This window comes from Lagenorhynchus albirostris, chromosome 13 (genome assembly GCF_949774975.1).
Source record: "Lagenorhynchus albirostris chromosome 13, mLagAlb1.1, whole genome shotgun sequence".
NCBI classification, from domain to species: domain Eukaryota; kingdom Metazoa; phylum Chordata; class Mammalia; order Artiodactyla; family Delphinidae; genus Lagenorhynchus; species Lagenorhynchus albirostris.
The window spans coordinates 71,340,594-71,357,912 of record NC_083107.1 but is presented as its reverse complement, the minus strand read 5'-3'; the positions used below and the strand labels follow the sequence as shown (position 1 = coordinate 71,357,912).

General features: G+C 55.0%; 1 protein-coding gene across 5 annotated transcripts in view; it reads left to right on the top strand.

The window, feature by feature from the left end:
* Positions 1-17,319, top strand: part of KLHL29 (kelch like family member 29) — a 311,729-nt gene that overhangs the window by 270,166 nt on the left and 24,244 nt on the right. For all 5 annotated transcript variants that reach the window (XR_009544133.1, XM_060169436.1, XM_060169435.1 and 2 more), the window contains one exon: positions 17,134-17,272. Coding sequence is in view for 4 of the 5 variants with exons in the window: in XM_060169436.1 (XP_060025419.1) it covers positions 17,134-17,272 (139 nt within the window). In the remaining variant the exon portion in view is untranslated. The remainder of the gene's footprint in view (positions 1-17,133; positions 17,273-17,319) is intronic.

The window sequence follows — 17,319 nt, the reverse complement described above, 5'->3', positions numbered from 1 at the left end:
AGGAGGCACTGACGTTTCAGTGCCTCTCAGTCCTCAGGGAACAGAGCCAGAGGCCAGCGGGGGGCAGAGCTGGCTCATCCTTGAGGCAGCAAAACAAGGGAGACTGAAGTTACAGAGGCCATAACTGTTTGACAAGGCCTGGGAGAAGGGGTTGCAAACCAGAGTTGGAGGCACAGTCAGCGTCTGTTGAGGGGATGCGGGGGAACGGTGCCAGTCTCTCATCTTGACCGGGCAAGTTGTCTTCTGAAGTCCAATGTCTCCCACCGGCTTTATGCGAATGAGCTGTAGGACCAGTCGGGCAGACAGCACACATGGGGCACCCACTGACAGGGCGGAGTGGAGTGCCCAGCCACAGGCCAGCCCACCTAGCCTGGCACAGTGCACCTAGACCGGCCCGGCCCTCGGCGATCAGAGCTGTCTTCCAGCAGCTATCAGGCCCCCACTCTCTCTGCCCACAGCGCTGGTGGCCTTGAGGTCCCCACCAGGCAACTGCTCCTGAGCCCTCCTGGTCTGTGGCCTTCAGTGAGCCCCGAGGCCTGAGCGAGTTGGGGGACGGGGTTTTGGTGCACAAAGCTGGGCTCTGTGAGTGGAGGACTTCTAGGATGAGTTTGCTAATAGAGATATCTGTTCTGGGAGGTCGTGTTACAACCTGTCACTAACCGGAGCACCCTGCCCGGGGTTCTCACCAAGAAATCACAGACAGCTGCTTGCGGGCGGGTGAGTGATTTGCAAGGACCACAAGAATATTTGCATAAACATATATAGGGAAGTGTGTGTTTATTTGCATTCATTTGCATAAATTCCTGGCTCTTCGAACTGTCGTTCCTTATTTTTATTTTATTTTTTTCACTAAATTTCGTTGAGCTCTGGAGATTTCAGTAATGAGAACAAAAAAGCAGAAACAACAGCGCTGGGGCAGGAGACCAGAAGTTTTCAACTTTGCTACACATTAAAATTTCCTGGGGAGCTTTTTAAAAATCCTGGTGCCTAGATCACCCCCAACCCACTGCGGGTTGTGGGGCCCAGGCATCAGTATTTGTTTTTTGAAGCTTCCAGATGAGCTCTTCGATGCACAGGCCAAGGTTGAGAACTGATGCCTTAGGCAGGGCAGGCTCCTGTCAGATCAAACCCGCCTCAGCTTCCAGCGGGAGACACCGGGCACCTCACCTCGCCTCCCTCATATGTAAAAGACACTTGAAACAAGAGCAGCGATGTGCGTGAAGGGCCATCTCAGCACACCCGGGCTCTCAGTGAAAGGTCGCCATGCCCTTCATCATCATCACCATCTCTGTGCAGTGTCACCATGCAGAACCAGAGCACCTGGAGACCTGCCCGCTCCTTCTGGCCCTGCCACCCAAGTTACCCTGGACAGCCCGGGCCTCCGATCCACCCCTAGGAATAGCGAGTGCTCCAGGGTGGGCCTGGGTCTGTTCTGGCTGACGTGCACGGTCCTTTCTTCTTCTAGATGACTTCCAGGCAGATGGTCCGTCACTGCTCAGATGCCTGGGGAGTGGGTGCTGGCAAGGGAGAGAGTGCGCTCGAGAGCGTGCCCGCGTGGCCCTGCTCGCCTCCCTCCGCCCTCTCTCCAGGGTGGGAGAGAGCCAAGTGCTGGGGATTGCAGGGTTTTCTTTCCCTGGTGGGTGCTGCCAGGGGAAGAAAGATGCTGGAGATATGGAAATGCCTACCGTACTCGGCGCGGTTGTTCCCAGGGTTCTGCGGCTTCTCGCTCTCCCTGCTTGATGCCATCGCTCTGCCCATCCACCAGCCCACTGCCCCACACTCTGTAGAGTCCGTGTTCCCTCCATGGGCTTTCCTGCTTCTGTGCCTTTGCTTGTGCTGTGCACTCTGGGGGCCACACTTCCTCCATGGAAGGACTCAGGATTTGTTGGCTCAAATCCTATCCATTCAAGACCCAGCTCAGTGCATCCTATTCCGTGACACCTGGTCTGATCCAGCAACTATTCATTCATTCCCTCAATCACTTATTCAGACCTTACCTGAAACCTGTTCGGAGCCAGAAGCTATGCCAGGCACTGGGGTACAGAGGCTAGTCAGATCCAGGCTCTGCTTTTGAGAGCTTTTCTTAGCAGTGGGAGCTTTTCGGAGCAGGGATCAAAATCTATTACGTCCTCCTCCGCAGCAGCTGCCAGAGAAACAGAAAGCTCCTGTCTGTGCAGACGCACCCCGTTAAGAGAGCTGCTCAGGGTGGACAACACAGGTCCTCCTAACAGCGGACAGGCACAGCCATACCTTGGCCTGCAGAGCCTGAGGAAGGAGAGAAGTGCTGGTTTCAAAACCTCCAGGACGTAGGGGGGAGAAGATGGGAGCTGAGGGAGCAGCTTCTGGGGGCAGGCAGCCCTGGATCCACCTTTGCTAGGACACATGCAGTCATTCCCAAGGCCCCAGGGAGCTCTACAGCTTGATTTGCAGACCTGCCCAAGTCCAGGTCAGCTGTGCTGGGGAGAGCCTTCTTTCCAGCCTGCCCCAGGGCCTGGATGCTTCCCCCTGGGCCCGGGGTTGTAGGGACCCACCCAGACCCTCCTACCCCATGGATTCCCCCTCACCTCCACCCACCCAAGGTAAAGTTCACCCCAAGAAGGAGGCAGCCCAGACCCCCACAGGAGAGTGGTAGAAGCTCCAGGCCCACAGGCGGCAGAGACAGCTCCCAGGTCAGGACCAGCATCACCTTCCCCATCCCTGGACCCGAACGGGAGGCTACTGCTGGAGCCTAGGAGGATTCTCCATCAGGTTCTGTGTCATCCCTGGGAACTGCAGACCCAGCTGGTCAGGAGCCCTCCACGTGGCCAGGCTGCAAGGTCTCAAACCCTCGAATCCCGCAGGACTCTGCTTTCTTTCCCTTTTGGTCAAAGCCATTCACTCCATCAGCAAACACCCTCCCCGCCCCTCCCAGTCCCCCCACTGGGGTCTCATCTGTGGGCACCCACAGTCCAAGGGCTTGAGAGATGAGAAAATAACCTTGGCTCTGTAGTGAGCCCAGTGTGGTGGGACAGAAGGCGGCATCTGAACCTGGTCTCGCGGGATGGGTAGACGGGTCCTGCAGAGGAAGAGGACCCGATGAAGGGAAGGGAACAGCCCGTCCAAACAGCAGCTGGTAGCTGCCCCTTCAAGTCCAATCCACGCCCTTCACTACCCGTCACTGCCGTCATCCCCCCGGTAAGTGCACAGTTGCACCTCGTGCCAAGAAGGCTTTCAAGGGCAGAAAGTGGGACAGCGGGGTCGCCTTGGTCCCCTCCCCACCTGCACACAGAGACACTCCATTCCTGTAGGTTGATTCCTGCTGGACACGGCCCATGCGGGAGACTGGGCTAGGCTGGGCTTCTTAGCCTTTGTGCCATGCAGGGGGTGGAGCCGCCCCTCATGCCCACCTTCAGTCAGCCTCTGAGCACAGTGGCAGGTGCCCAGGGTGCCCACCCCCTGTGTCCAGCCCACCCGGAGCAGAGGTACACCAGAACCCAGGACTGCAGCTGAGACACAGGCCCGGCCCTGTCTGCGCAGGACGGCTTCTCTTGGGTAATTACTTCCAATGAGAGTTTGTGAAAACAGTACTCTGGCTTTATTATAGAGTCTAATAGGTTCAGCTTCTCAAGAAAAATAGACTGTCAGGCTAAATACCTCTGGGGAAGTGACCAGGCAGAGAGGGGTATCATTAAAGCCAACAGCTCAGCTGAAATCATGAGAACAGTGTGAAAGGTCCTGTGTCAGGGAAGTTAACCCAGAAGGTGCAGGAGCACGGCCTGCACGTGTGCCCAGACAGGACTGTCTTCCTGCATCAGGGTCGTGGCTGCGTACGTCGTCACTGGGAGCCCAGCACGTGTGAGCCACCCCAGGACCCAGTCCTGTGGGTTCCAGAGGCTGCACCGGGCTCTGGGAATGCGGGGAATGAAAGGCACCAGAGCTCACAGTCTAACCAGAGACAGAATTCATCAGGCGAAGATCACATACCGAAGACGGAGGGCCTGGCAGGGGAGAAGCCTGAGCTGCAGGCAGGAGGTGGGGTCGAAGGGGGTGTCAAGAGAGCCCACCCGGAGACCTTTCTGGGGACCAGGCCTGGGGTACCTCGTCCACGGGCTGCGTGCACCCAGGACCCCACGGCCAATGTGACAGGCAGGAGTGCAGGACACCTGGCTGGTAGACGGGACACCGAGAGTGGGCCCACCCGAGGCAGGGCCGGGGCTGACTCCTCCCCGGTGGCCATGGTGTCTCTCAGGTGTGACACCGGGGCTGGCCCGGGCACGCTAAGGCAGACCTGGCCCTCTGGCCCTGCAGCTGGCCCCTGATCTCCTGGGGGGCACAGCCCCACTTTCTTCATTTATGCTAATTTTCTAATTTTCCTAGAATGATGGTGGCGATTAAAGACCGTCAGCAATAGGAAAATTGAAATATCGCCTAGGCTTTCACCTCCCCTGAAATGACCTGAGGCGACGGGTTGCCACAGACCTGACCCTGCCCAGGCCCTCAGGAAGGGTGAGCACGGATGGAGACCCAGGGGCAGATGGCCACGGAGAGACACCCCCTCCGAGAGGAATACAGAGGGACAAGTGCGGTAGAGAGGGGTCCCCATCCCCCCAAACGCAAGCACGCACGCTCCTGCCCTGCCTCCTCACCCCGAGTCCTCTCGGCCTGTGAATCCTCTTCTCCTGCGATGTGATTCACAGAGCTCTGCGCTGCCATCAGGCCCTGGTGGCATCTGGGGTCTCCGTTTCACTTCCTTCTTTACCTGGGTAACTGAGCTGATTGTACTCCCAGCTCCGGTTCACTAATTCTCACAAATCCTTTTAAACGATTGATTTGCTGGAACCGTGGGGGAGGGCCATGAGTCCCCCGCTCCTTGTCTCTCTCTCTCCTGTGTGGTCCCCCATCCTCCCCAGAACCTCGTCCCGCTCCCTCTCTGTGCCGTCCTGCCCCTTCCTCGGGCAGGGGGCTGACCGTCCCAAAGCCAAGGTGGCCGGAGCCTTTGAGTGACTCCTTTCAGGAAGCTTCCAACAGAGCAAGGTTCCACGGGATATAGCCCATGACAATTTAGGCTTGTTGCTCTTCTGTTTCCAAAGCAGGCCCTCCTCTGGGGCCTGCAGTGTTGGGTGCAGAAGCTCTCCCCTACCCAGCCCCTTTGCTCACCCACACAAGACAGCTGTCTCACCCAGGCTTCCCAGGAGCCTGGTGGAAGGCTGGTCAGCAGGGCCTCTGGGTGAAAGACGATGGGGCCATCATGGTGGTCAGTGCAGGTAAAGAGCCCAGGCCCCTCTGGGAATCCAGGGCAGTGAAGGAGGGAAGCAGGGACCCCTGTGGGCTCCCCCTGCCCTGGGCTGCCTGCTGGCCAGGAATGGAGGGTAGGCAGCCCTCTCCACGTTTGCCCCAGGTGAAGAAACCAGGTGGCGCATTTTGTAGACTGGGCACCTGGAGTCGCATCTTCTCTGCTGGGGACTGGGCTGTGCTGGAGGGTGTGGTAGCCGCCGCCGTCAGCTCCCCGATTGCTTAGTTGAGCTCTGAGTTCATACCTCTCTGGGGGTACACGCAGGACTGACACCTCTTTATTCATATTCTCTGGCGGGTCCCAGCTACAGATTCTCACATGTATTCAGAAGTCTGACGTCTTGCCCCTAAGATAATGAAAGGTAAAACAGAAAGCTGTAAACTCGTAGTAGCAGAGCCCAGGACAGCACAAGGGCTGATGGCTCCGCGTCAGAGGAAGGCCTCTGTCCTTGCAGCCCCGGAGGCAAGGCCTGGAGACCATCCACCGATGCAGAAGGAACAGAACCAGCACCTGGTTTCTGAATGCCGTGCTCCAGGCCTTACCCGGAGGTGGGGACCCTGGAGCTCCAAAGTCAGGAACAGTGGTCAGAAATCTTCCCCTCGGCCCCAGCCCTACATGGACTCTCAAAGCCCTGTGGTTCTGCCTCCCCCTAGACCCCAGAGCCCCCTCCACCGTCCTCCAGGCTCTAGACCAGGCTTCACCCTCACTGCTTACCTGCCCAACAGCAGCAACGCCTAGGGGCAGGGTCTCACCACCTCCAGTCATTTGCCCCATCCAGCCCACCCCCTGTGCCCCAGGGAACTGGGACAGCTTTTCTAAATTTCCCTCCCAGGCCTACAGTCTATAGGTTCTAAGCACAGCTCATCCAGCCTGTCATGGGGCTCCAGGCCTCTGCACAGACAGACCTCCCCTCACCCACTTGTACACTGTGCTCCCCCCACACCCACGGCAGCTCTGCTAAAGGGGCATTCATCACGCTGCGTATGACACAGGGTAACATGGGTGCATGCATGTCTGTCCCACTCGGGTCCTGGGACGCCAACAACAGTCCACAGCTCTGACAGAGTTCAGCCGGGCAGATCTTTATTTGAGACTAAGCAGTTGGGCTGGGAAATGGGGCAGGAACAGAGGCAGCACAGAGCGGTCCCCAGCAGGACCTGTCTGCCTGGGACTCTGCACTGGCAACATCTCCCCCGCCGGTACTCAAGTGCCACTGAGCCACTGACTCTGCCAGTCACCACGGTCACCATCGCCGGCTGGCCCTGCCCTGCACGCCTCCCTGGAACCTCCAAGTCCAGGGCACGAGCATCAGACCAGCTGAGCCCGGGTCTCCTGGCTACATGCCAGCTGCCAGGGAGCCGCCTCCACTCCACTCCCTCAGGGACAAGGCCCAGTTCCCCAGGCATCTTGGGGTTCTCCCCAGTAGAAAGGGGGTTCCAACGTCAAGCAACCAAACTCACCTGTGTTCACTGCAGCATCTACCTCCCCCCATCAGACCGTGAGCTCCTTGAGGATGGAAACTGCTTTCATCTTCTTAGTCCAGGGCCTGGTACATAGTAGGTCCTCAGTAAACCTGTGTTAGACTGCGAGCTAAATTAGGAATAATACCTCTCCTTGTGTGCCTTTGGCTCTCCACAGTGACATAGCTAGCCATCCCCCGACACCCCCTGCTCTTCCTGGTCATCCCCAGGCCACCCATCTCTCCCTCCTCAGCGGGACTTCAGCGCCCCCGCTGACTGCCATGGAGCTCTTATCCAGCTCTTCACCACGGGCGCCTTGTGTCCCCACTGAGCTTCACTCTCCCCTAGGACGGGGATGGTCTGGCTCATCTACTGCCCTGGCTCCTCTGCAACTCCCACCCCCGACCCCAGCTCGCAGCCCTGTGCCCTGCACCTTGAAGGTACCTGACAAATGTGCTTCAGCTGGTTGACTGTGTACCTGGAAAATTCAGAGGAGGGCATCAGAATGGTTTGGAAGAGCAGAGTGACCATCGGGAAGAAGGGAAGGCCTGATGGTGTGCGAAAGGCGGGGGCCGACACAGGCGGGTGCAGGGTGAGGATGTGGGCCCCGGTGTGGGGTGTGAGACCACTCACAGTTGATCCTGAGCAGCCTTTTTGAGTGTAGGAGACAAAACTGACTCTCGCTCCCTCTCATAAAATTCACCCATGGCACCCAGTCTCCTGTGGGATAAAGACCTCGGGAGGGTTTGTTCTTTCACAGCCTGATATGGGCTTGCCTCTCACACCGCATGCTCAAACACACATATTCACACACACATATGCTCGTACACATACATGCATGCGTACGTACATGCTCATACACACATCACGTGCTACACACGCCATATGTTCCTGCCCACATACTTATACACACCACTCACTCAAACACACACGTACATACGTGTGGTTCACACCTTGCCCCTCCAGCCCACCTGGTCAGCTCCTACTTATCTTTCCAGTGTGCCCTTAACCATCGCCAGCCCCGTGGAAGCCTCCCTGCTCTCCATGGAGCAGAGCCAGCCCCCTCCTCTGCCCCTCTTCTGCCCGATGTTCGCCCCACTAAAACTTCTCACCCGGCATCACAGTTACTTAGTGTGTCCCCCGCTAAACAGTGAGCTCCCCAGGTCTCTGAACATGTGCATTCATGTGTGTCCCTGGGACCCCACCCAGTGACCAGCACACAGGAGACAACACCCATTTGATGGATAAATGAGTGGGACAGACACAAGGTATCTGAAGTTCCCAGAGTCTGCCTCTGAAAGGGGATGTCCGTGCCTCAGCCTCATTCAGCTGTGGACTTAGTCTCCTCCTCCAGGGCACCCCTAACCTCTCAATCCCTCCCTGCTTTCTGCCCTGACCCCTGGACACTTAGAGCTCTCCAAGGTGCTGAACTTTGTTCTCTCACTTGGCCCCAACTATCTGTCCTGGCCTCTTGACTCTAGTCCCTGTAGCCAAGAACCAGCCCCGGCTTCCAAGAATCTACACGCTGGTGGAGAAGAAACAGTGTCTCTAAATATACTATAGGCAGAAAACAGTTCACAGAGGCACAGAGCATTATGAGAGCACAGAGGGAGGGGGGTGCTCCCCACCCCAACCCCATACATCAATTTCAACTCTGTCCCTGCTGCCAGACCCAGTCTCATCCTCCCCTGATCCTGAGGACCAAGGCCCCTGCGGGCACCCGCCTCCCTGAGGGAGTTCTAAACAAGTTCTAGCCCCTGAAGGGGGCCACCTTCCCTCCAAAATCCTTGACCTCTGGGCTGCTCCCAGCTCATCTGCCTTGGCCTCCCACCAGGCCCTTGTGAGCCCCACCTTCAGCATCCTGACCTGAATCACCTGGATGCTTAATTCACTGCACATCAGCCCTCCCCACTCCAGCGTGTCACCCTGGAGTCCCAGCTCCTTGCAGAGCTCTCTGCACACCAGTCTTGACCTCATTTCTCACCCAAGCGTCCTAAGCCCTGGCCTTTTCCTGAGATCTCTCTGACCACCTCCCACCATGACATTTTCACCCTCTCCTGCTCAGAGTATTCCCGTCAACTCCTCAGCTTCCAACCTCAGAGCAGGAGAAGGAGCCAGGCAGAACCTTCTTTACTGGGGCAGGAAGGACGAACAGCTGCCAGTGTTGACCTAACCAGGCACTTCCCTCCAACTACAGCCTCAGGGTTTGCTCAGTGACCTTCCTGCTCAGCCAAAGGTCTGCCCCCACTTCTGCAGTGACCACCCTGTGGCCAGGCTCCTCAAGGCTGGTGCTGGGGTCCTAACACTCCGCCCCCAGCCTCCCCCATCCCTCCCCCAACAAAATACCATTCCCTTTGCCTCCTACCCCAAGGTCACAAGGCAAGAGCTGTCAGTGAAGGTGGCCAGTTATTGGCCTACATGTGGGCAGGTCTTACCATCCAGGCAGCTGGGAACCTGGAAAGTTGAGAAGACCACCTCTCTCTGACCACTGCGTGTGAAGCCCCCTGTTCTGAAGAGTTGCCTTGAGAGCTCCAGGCTGCACCTGTGCTCAGCAGAGCTGGTGGGGCGGTCAGTCTTTCCCAGGAGGGCTTTTTAGGCTCTTCAAAGCCATTGGCACTGAACAGAATAGATAAATCCCTCCCCAAGGAGGATCTAATCAATGTAACCATGCTTTAGCAGCCATAGATGCCATACGAAGTGTGGGGTCATCATTGTTATTATTAACACTGGTGTCTCCTGAAGTTAAAAGGGGCTTGATTTTTGCATTCTTTCCATCTGATTCCACACAAGTGTGACATTTCAAATGGTTCTTTTGGATCATGTTTTGGGGAAGTTATTCTTACCACCCAGACCATGTCTGCATCCGGTCTGTAACACACCCTGAATTCCAATCAGAAAGGAACTTTTTGTGAAAAACATGGTGTCAGGTGTCCTGTGGGGAGGGGGGCAGGGGGGGGCAGAGAAGCAAGCCCTCCAGGAGATCACAGCCTAGAAAGGAGACAGACAGATAGACATTCCTCTGAAATTAGGCAGCCAGGGATCTCTACTGCAATTGAGACACCAGCAAAGTCTCATGGGACCACAGGAGAGGTCTGTGATCCAGGAACTCGGTAAGAATTCTTATAGGATGGCATTTAAGCTGAGGCTTAGGGGATGGATGAGACCCTAAGAAACAAGCATTGGGGGAAAGTTGGCCAAAGGGGCAGAGAGGAACAACCAAAGTGAAGGAACAGGATACAGCGGGCATGAACTTAGAGAAAGGGCTGAGGGGTGTGTGGGGACATGAATAGAAGTGAAGCTATAAACAAAGGTTACAAACAGGTCCTAGAAGGCTCTGGGAGCCACTGGGTAGGAGTTTAGGAATGAGGGATCAGGCATTCCTTGCCTGGGTGGGCCTGTAGATGAGGCAGTCATGGTGATTCTGTGGCTTGATCTAGGTCTCTGGGTCCTGCTGCCCCCGTGCCCAGGCTGGCAGCTGCCTCTGGTCAGTCCTTGACTCTAAGAGACAGAGGAAGAGGGGGGGATGTTTCTGTTAGTTTTAGGTGGGTTTCAAAAAAACTGAAGGGGAAAAATTTTAATGATTTTTATATCATCTTGGAGTGCATAAGAATGTTCCAACTGAAATGTAAACTTCATTCTGCCAAGCAAATGCTCAGTGAGCACCCGCTGGTAGGCAGCCCTGGGGCGGAGACTGTAGGAAGAGAAAGGACCTTTGGTGCTTGAGAAATAGGTCTGTCACCCAGCATTGGACGACATGGAAAAGCCAGGCTGGTGAGAGGTGGCAACTGTTCTTAGGGCTTTTGTTCCCTTTCAGATAGATGGCAGAAATTTCCATTCGGACAGCAGGACAACCAGAAGGTCTCCTTACTAAAATGCTAAGTCAGGCAAGAAGCCTGAGTCTTTCACGCTTCCCTGCTCCAGAGAACCCCGTTTCCTGGGAGGGTTTGCCCACACGTTGGTGGGACTGGGACTGGGTGACTTCCCCGTAGAAGGCCCATCCCTCCGACTCAGGCTGGTCGTGCAGCCCACGGGGGGTTTTATTCCATCTTACCAGGAAGCTGGAGCCCAGCTGGCTCTCAAGGCTGATTCTGAGCCCAGTACTTCTTTGGAAGCAGAGAAAGGGGTGGTGTGTATATCTGATGGGTGGGAGAGGGAAAAGGAGGAAGGGCAGCATCCGGCTTGGCAGCCCGGCCGCTCCCTGACCGGCTATGGCAGAAGCAGCAGGAGGCTCTGTTTGTGTAAAGCCATCATTTGTCCCCGCGGTGTCGGCACATGTCAGGCTCCTGGTCCCGAATGAATTATCCTCTGGGTGTGCATGAGAGCCTTCGCTGTGCTCTCTCAGTATATTTCACAACTGCTCTGAGTTTATAATTTTTTCGGGTCCTTTATCAAATAGGTGTCATAAATACCAGTGGAGTCAGGTGCATTTATCACCTAGCTGGGTTCTTACTTGAGCTCTGAAAAAAATTATTTGGCCGCACAACCTTTCTCGGGGCTCTGATTTAATGGACTCCGCTGCAAAGCCACTGAAATTCGTTGCCTTTTAATATTTGACATCTCTTCCTCTTTATTACCACCTCAGACAGCCCTTCTAGTCCAGCTGGAACGAGCCCATTAGTCTCTGACAAATAACCTGTGTCGTTTGGTGAAAAATATGCAGAAGTTTGGCTGCAACCTCATCTCCAGTGTTGGTTCTGTTTGCGGCCTCACTCTCCTCTAAGCAAAGCATCCAGCCCCGGGCAGACCCTTCCTAGTGTCTCCTTTCCCTCTGATGCCACTTGCTGCTGGATCCACAGAGCGGGTTTACCCTAACCACAGATAACGGAGTTTGAGACAGGGTGTTTAGAGATGTCCGTGTGGGGTTAAGAATTAGCCTCATAGCAGCACTCTTCACAAGAGCTCAAAGGGGGAAGCAACCCAGGTGCCCACTGACCGGATACGCAAAATGTGATCAATACATACAATGGAATAGTATTCAGCTTTTAAAAGGATGGAAATTTTCACATATGCTACAACATGGATGAACCCTGAGGACACTATGCTAAGTGAAATAAGGCAGTCACAAAAAGACAAATACTGTATGATTCCATTTATATGGGATGCCTAGGGTAGTTGAGTTTAGAGACAGAAAGTAGAATGGTCATTGCCAGGTGGTGGGGAAAGAGGGGAATGGGAAGCTGTTCTTTAATGGGTACAGAGTTTCAATTTTGCAAGATGAAGAGTTCTAGAGATTGATTGCCCAGCAGTGTAAATGTATTTAACACTACGGAACTTAAAAATGGTTAGGATGGTAATTTTACAGCAACAGCAAAAAGAATTAACTTCAAACTGCACCAGCAAGGGAGAGAATGACACAGAGGAAGTTCTCTGAGCACTTGAGTTCATCATCTGTTCATGCCTTTGATATCAGTTAGCTCTTGCAGCATAACACACAGTTCTAAGGTTTAGTGGCTTAAAACAACAACCACTTATTTAGATTATGCAGTTTGGGTTGGGCTCAGCTGATCTGGGTTGGGCTCGGCTGATCTGGGTCAGGCTCAGCCGATATTGATGGGGGTCTAGCTGGTGTAAGCGGCTCATCTGTGAGGGCTCACCTCTGCTCCACGTGGTCTCTCATCCTCCAACAGACTAGCCCAGGCATGATTATATGGTGGTGGTGTCAGGGGTCCTGAGAAAGTGAGCAAAAGCAAGTAAAGCTTCTTGAGGCTGTGGCTCAGAGTCACAGTGTCCTTTCAACCATGTTTTAGGGTCCAAAACAAGTCATAAGACCAGTCAAGATCCAAAGGGTGGGGTAAAAAGGGTGGAGTTATCCACCCTTTGATGATGGGAGGGGCTGCAAAGAATTTTTGCAATTTACCATAACGACTATATATATACTCCAGGACCTGTGCTAATTGTTGAAGATAAAAATAAAAAGAAAATACAATCTAGTGCAGGAGACATCCATATAAATAAATAATTACATAGTATGCTCTCTAAATAAGTAAGCACAGGACGCCGAGGTGGGCGGAGGGCAAGGAGATCTGGCAGGAATAGGGGAAAGAGGCAAAGAGGCCTGGGACAAAATAATACTTTAACTGGTGTTGCAAGATAAAATGGTAATTAGCCAGAAGAAGCAGGGAGGAAGAAAGATCTGGGCAGAGGGGCAGAGAGATGAGTGAAGGATGGAGGGGGACATGCCTGGGGTGCAGTGAGGCTTCGGTGGGGAGTGAAGGGCCCACCGGGGAGGGGAGGGGCTGGGCGTTGTTGGGGGAGGCATCACAGAGGGCCTTGTTCCCACTACCCAGCCTTGCAAAGTTTATTTAAGCAGGGGCTGATGGGAACTTCCCTGGTGGTCCAGCGGTTAAGACTCTGCACTCCCAGTGCAGGGGGTCCGGGTTCGATCCCTGGTCAGGGAGCTAAATCCCGCATGCCACAACTAAGACCAGGCGCAGCCAGATAAATAAATATTTTTAAAAAAATGCAGAGGTTGATGGTCAGGCTGATGTATGGAGAGAGCTTGGAGGGGAACAGGCCAGAAACAGGGAGATGGCCTTAGAGGCTGCTGCAATGACTCAGGTGAGGGATGGCGGCGCTGGTGGAGAATCCATGCAGAGATTTCTAGGTGGTAAAAGAGGCAGAACCGGGTGGGGAGGGGTCAGGGAGAAGCCTAGTAAACTGGTGGGTGTGAGCTTTCTGCCAGATGGTCTGAGTCAGGGGAGTTCCCGAAGGAGGGGCAAGGCAAAAGGCACAGGGCAGCCACTTGGGTGGGCAAGGCAAGGGTGTGGGGTCCCACTCAAAGCAGGGAAGACCAGAAAACAATTCCCTGATGCCAGCCAACAGGGAGGGACCTTGAGGTCAAGACTTCTCCTCCTTCACAAGCCCAAGGCAGCCAAATTCTGCAGGGCGCTGGGATGCGTGCGGCTGGAGTCAACTCTGAGGACGCAGCCCCTGCCAGGCTCTGCCCTGAGGCCTGCAGACTGTCCAACCTGGGCACCGGCATGGCTTGTCCAAAGGCTTCCCCAGGAACCCACAGGCCTCCAAGCCCCTCAGACATTAAGGAGTTGTCCTTGCCAATATGGGGCGGGCAGGAGGGTAGTTTGTGCCCAGAGCCAATACTGGTTTCCTCCCGTGGACCCTCGGTCGTAATGTCCCGAAATGCCAGCTCTCCAGCTGGGCACTCAGGGGGCAACAGTAAGCACGTACCAGCTGATCAATACTTTGACTTGGGGCCCTGCTGTGAAAAGGAATCCCCTGGTGAGTCCTTTCATAAACTGAAAAATTCTTCTGAAACTGAGTAATCTTGCCCAGTTATTAAATCCAGATTTCCACAAAATGAGAGTAGAAAGAGCCTACAGCTATGATGACCTGGATCTCCAAGCACCACCTCTCAGATCCGGCCCGGGATTCCCAGGGCAGCAGGCGTTGAGGCTGGGTCTGGGGCTGCAGATGTAATCGTTGCCGGAACCTTGGTTTGAAATAAAATCTTCCAAAACAATCAGAATGCTCTGGGCCCAGAAGGAGTGGCGTTCTGTGTAGCGCTGTGTTCTCCCGGCCCCCTGAGCACGGTTAACTCAAGAGGCATGTGGGGCTGCCTCTATCCCTCAGTGCAGCGTGACAACTGGGGCCACCAGGGCAGGTGCCCGTGGGTGCTTGAGGGAATTGAGCACCAAAAGCCGGAGCAAGTTGCCCAGGGTCACCCAGCCAATTAGTGGCAAAGCTGGAGCAAGAATCAGGAATTCCAGCCCAGAGCTCTTTTCCCCCCCAAGGGATTTCACTCAAAAACATGACATCATCCATCTGGCTCGTGGTTTGGGAACGAACTCAGTTGGTGGCTCTTTTTGGAGCTGATGTGTGAGGGCAGCGGCTCAGCCCTAACCCGGCCTGACCCCATAGGCCCTTCCTGTGTGGGATCCACCCCGGCAATGTGCTACACGTCCCCACTGCCACCTCTCCCCAGGCATCCCACGGCCCTAACCCTAGGCCCACAACTCAACTCATCACCCCCTCCCTTCCCGATGTCCCCCCCAGAAGCCCGGACATGGTCCTCACACACACCCCACCCGCCATGGTCCCTCCAGGATGGATGGCCGTGGCATCCACAGCCTAAATACTTGTCTTTCTCTGTCCCTCCGTCACCGCTGTAGTTCAGGCCTTTGTCGCTTCTCACCTGGATTGCAGAGTGATCACCACCATCAACAAAAACATGAAAATGACCACCGTTGAGTGTTGACTATGTGCCGGGCCCACGGCTCACAGCTTACCGCGGGCCAGCTCCTTTAACCTCCACCAGAGCGGGAAACCGAGGCTTCGGGGATGCTGCGTAACTTTCCCAAGGTCACGCAGCTGATAGGAGGCAGGGTTCAGGTTCTCCCTCAGGCCTGGCTCTGAGGCCCAGCTCTCCACAGGGTGCTTTCCTGCCCCCCATTCGGAGTCTACCCTTGTCACCCCTCTGCACAGAATCCCTGCTGATTCCCTGGTGCCCATAGCATTAAGCTCGAGCCCCCTCACAGGGCTCTTGGGATCTGACCCCTCCTGTCCACCCATCACATCTCTGTCTCTCCCCCAGCCCTTGAGTCTCTTCCCCCGTATCTACCCCACAGGTGCCCTCCACGCCCCCGGCTGTTGCTTTGGGTCCTGCTGGTTTCCCTTACTCCAGGCTCCATGGGGAGCCTTTAGAGACCCCAGCCAATGCCCCCGCAGGACACACACCCCTGCATGTGCCCTGCAGCGACTCCAGCTCAGCCTGATGTGGGGTTGGTGGGGACAGTGATTCAGCATTGCCTGACCACCTCAGTCCCCCACGTAGGGTGTGCTCCAGGGCCCCCCCTTCCCACCATCTTCCCTGGTCTTCAGCAGAGCTGGAGCCCAGTATGTCCTCTCAAAGAAGGGCCTGGCTGACCTCAAAGCCCACAAGCCCTTGGCCACCCCCGGGCCTGAGCATCTGAGCTTCACCCAGCTCTGGGAGTAGAATGGGGGCCTCCATCCCCATTTTACAGACATAGAAACAGAGGCTCGGGAAGTACCAGGGCTTGTCCACAGTCACAGTGTCCGGGGAGGAGCTGGGCTCAGCAGGGCATCTTGGCAGGCACCCAATGCTGGCCCAAGAGGACAGAGATGACCGGTCAGGCTGGAGCAGGGCACACTGGAGGATAATTCCGGAACACCAGCCAGGGTGCAGCAAACACCCACGCGGAGGGCTTGAGGTGCTGGTGGGGGACTTAGAGGGTGGGGATCAGTTCTGCAGACCACCCTCTCCCATTCACCTGCTGAACAGTCTAGGTCATTCTGGCCCAAGGATCTGGACCTCTGATGTCCGGCAACCAGCACTGCGAAGGGCAGGCTCTGTCCATGGGCCCGTGGGGTGCGGGGACAGGCCGGCAGGGCGAGACTGTTGGGAGCATTACTCATCTGAAGGCCTTAACTTTGCAAGTGAAAGAGTTTATATAAACTGAGCAGGACAGCTGTCAGGCTCTCCTCCTTCCCCATTCTGAGCCTTGATGTGGGTCTGGGAGAAGCTTCTGACATCCCCAGGTTCGGAGCCCATGGACCTGGGGCACTCTCTGTGCTGGCCCCAGGTGGCCAAGCCACCAGGCAAAGGTAGGTGTGTATCAGGGTGGGAAGTCCCCTGAGGCCACTTCCTGGGACTTCCTGGGGCTGCAAGCCAGGCTCCCCTGTGCTGAAGACCCAGGTGAAGGGTGGGGCTCCTGAGATGACCCAGGAAGTGGGAGGAGGTGCAGACTATCCCTGCCCCTTGCTTGCTTCCCCTCCTACCCCCCCATCCCTGCATCTGTCCCGGAAGTGTGAAAGGGAAGTGCTCGTCAGGCCCCCACTCCACCCGTCCTTTCTCGGGGGCCCCTCCCCAAGAAGCTCGCCCCAGCCATGGCTGTGAGTGTCTAACATAAGGGATGCTGTTTTTGCAGGTTTTGTGGTTTTTATTCCTTTGAACCATATCCAGCCCATCTTACATCACAACGCCATGCTTTACTTGGTATCAAATACATCAGCACTCATTGGCATTTGGAGAACTTGTTGCGTAGTTAAATTACAGTTTTTAGTTGTTTGTGATGATGTATTCTCTCTGTTTCCGGTTGTCAGTATGGGAATCTTTTCTCCCAGACTTTCAATTTCTGGGTTTGGTTTTTTTTTTTTTTGTGGGGGGGGTTTCGTTTGTTTCGTTTTTCTGTATTTGTTTTTTTGCTTTTGAAAGTCGTTATTCCTTTGGTTACGTAGCCCCTCCCAGTTGCTGCTTGTTTACGCATTATGTTTGTGACCTCTTTTGACTGTCAGTGTTGAGCCAGTCTTGCCAAGAAACAGTGTCAAGTATTCTCCTATTTCTCTACTTCTTGAAAAAAAAATTTAATTTAAAAAAAAAAAACTCTTAATGGGAACCTGGCCCTGTCTGTCTTCTCTGTTCTGCAGAAATGTTGAAGGAATTGAACCAGCAGCGCAGAGCGAAAGCGTTTACAGACCTGAAAATTGTTGTTGAAGGCAGAGAGTTTGAAGTCCACCAAAATGTTCTAGCTTCCTGCAGCTTGTATTTCAAGGACCTGATTCAAAGGTTTGCCTTCCTTCCAGCTGTGGTCGGGTCTGTTCCTTTGTAGGACG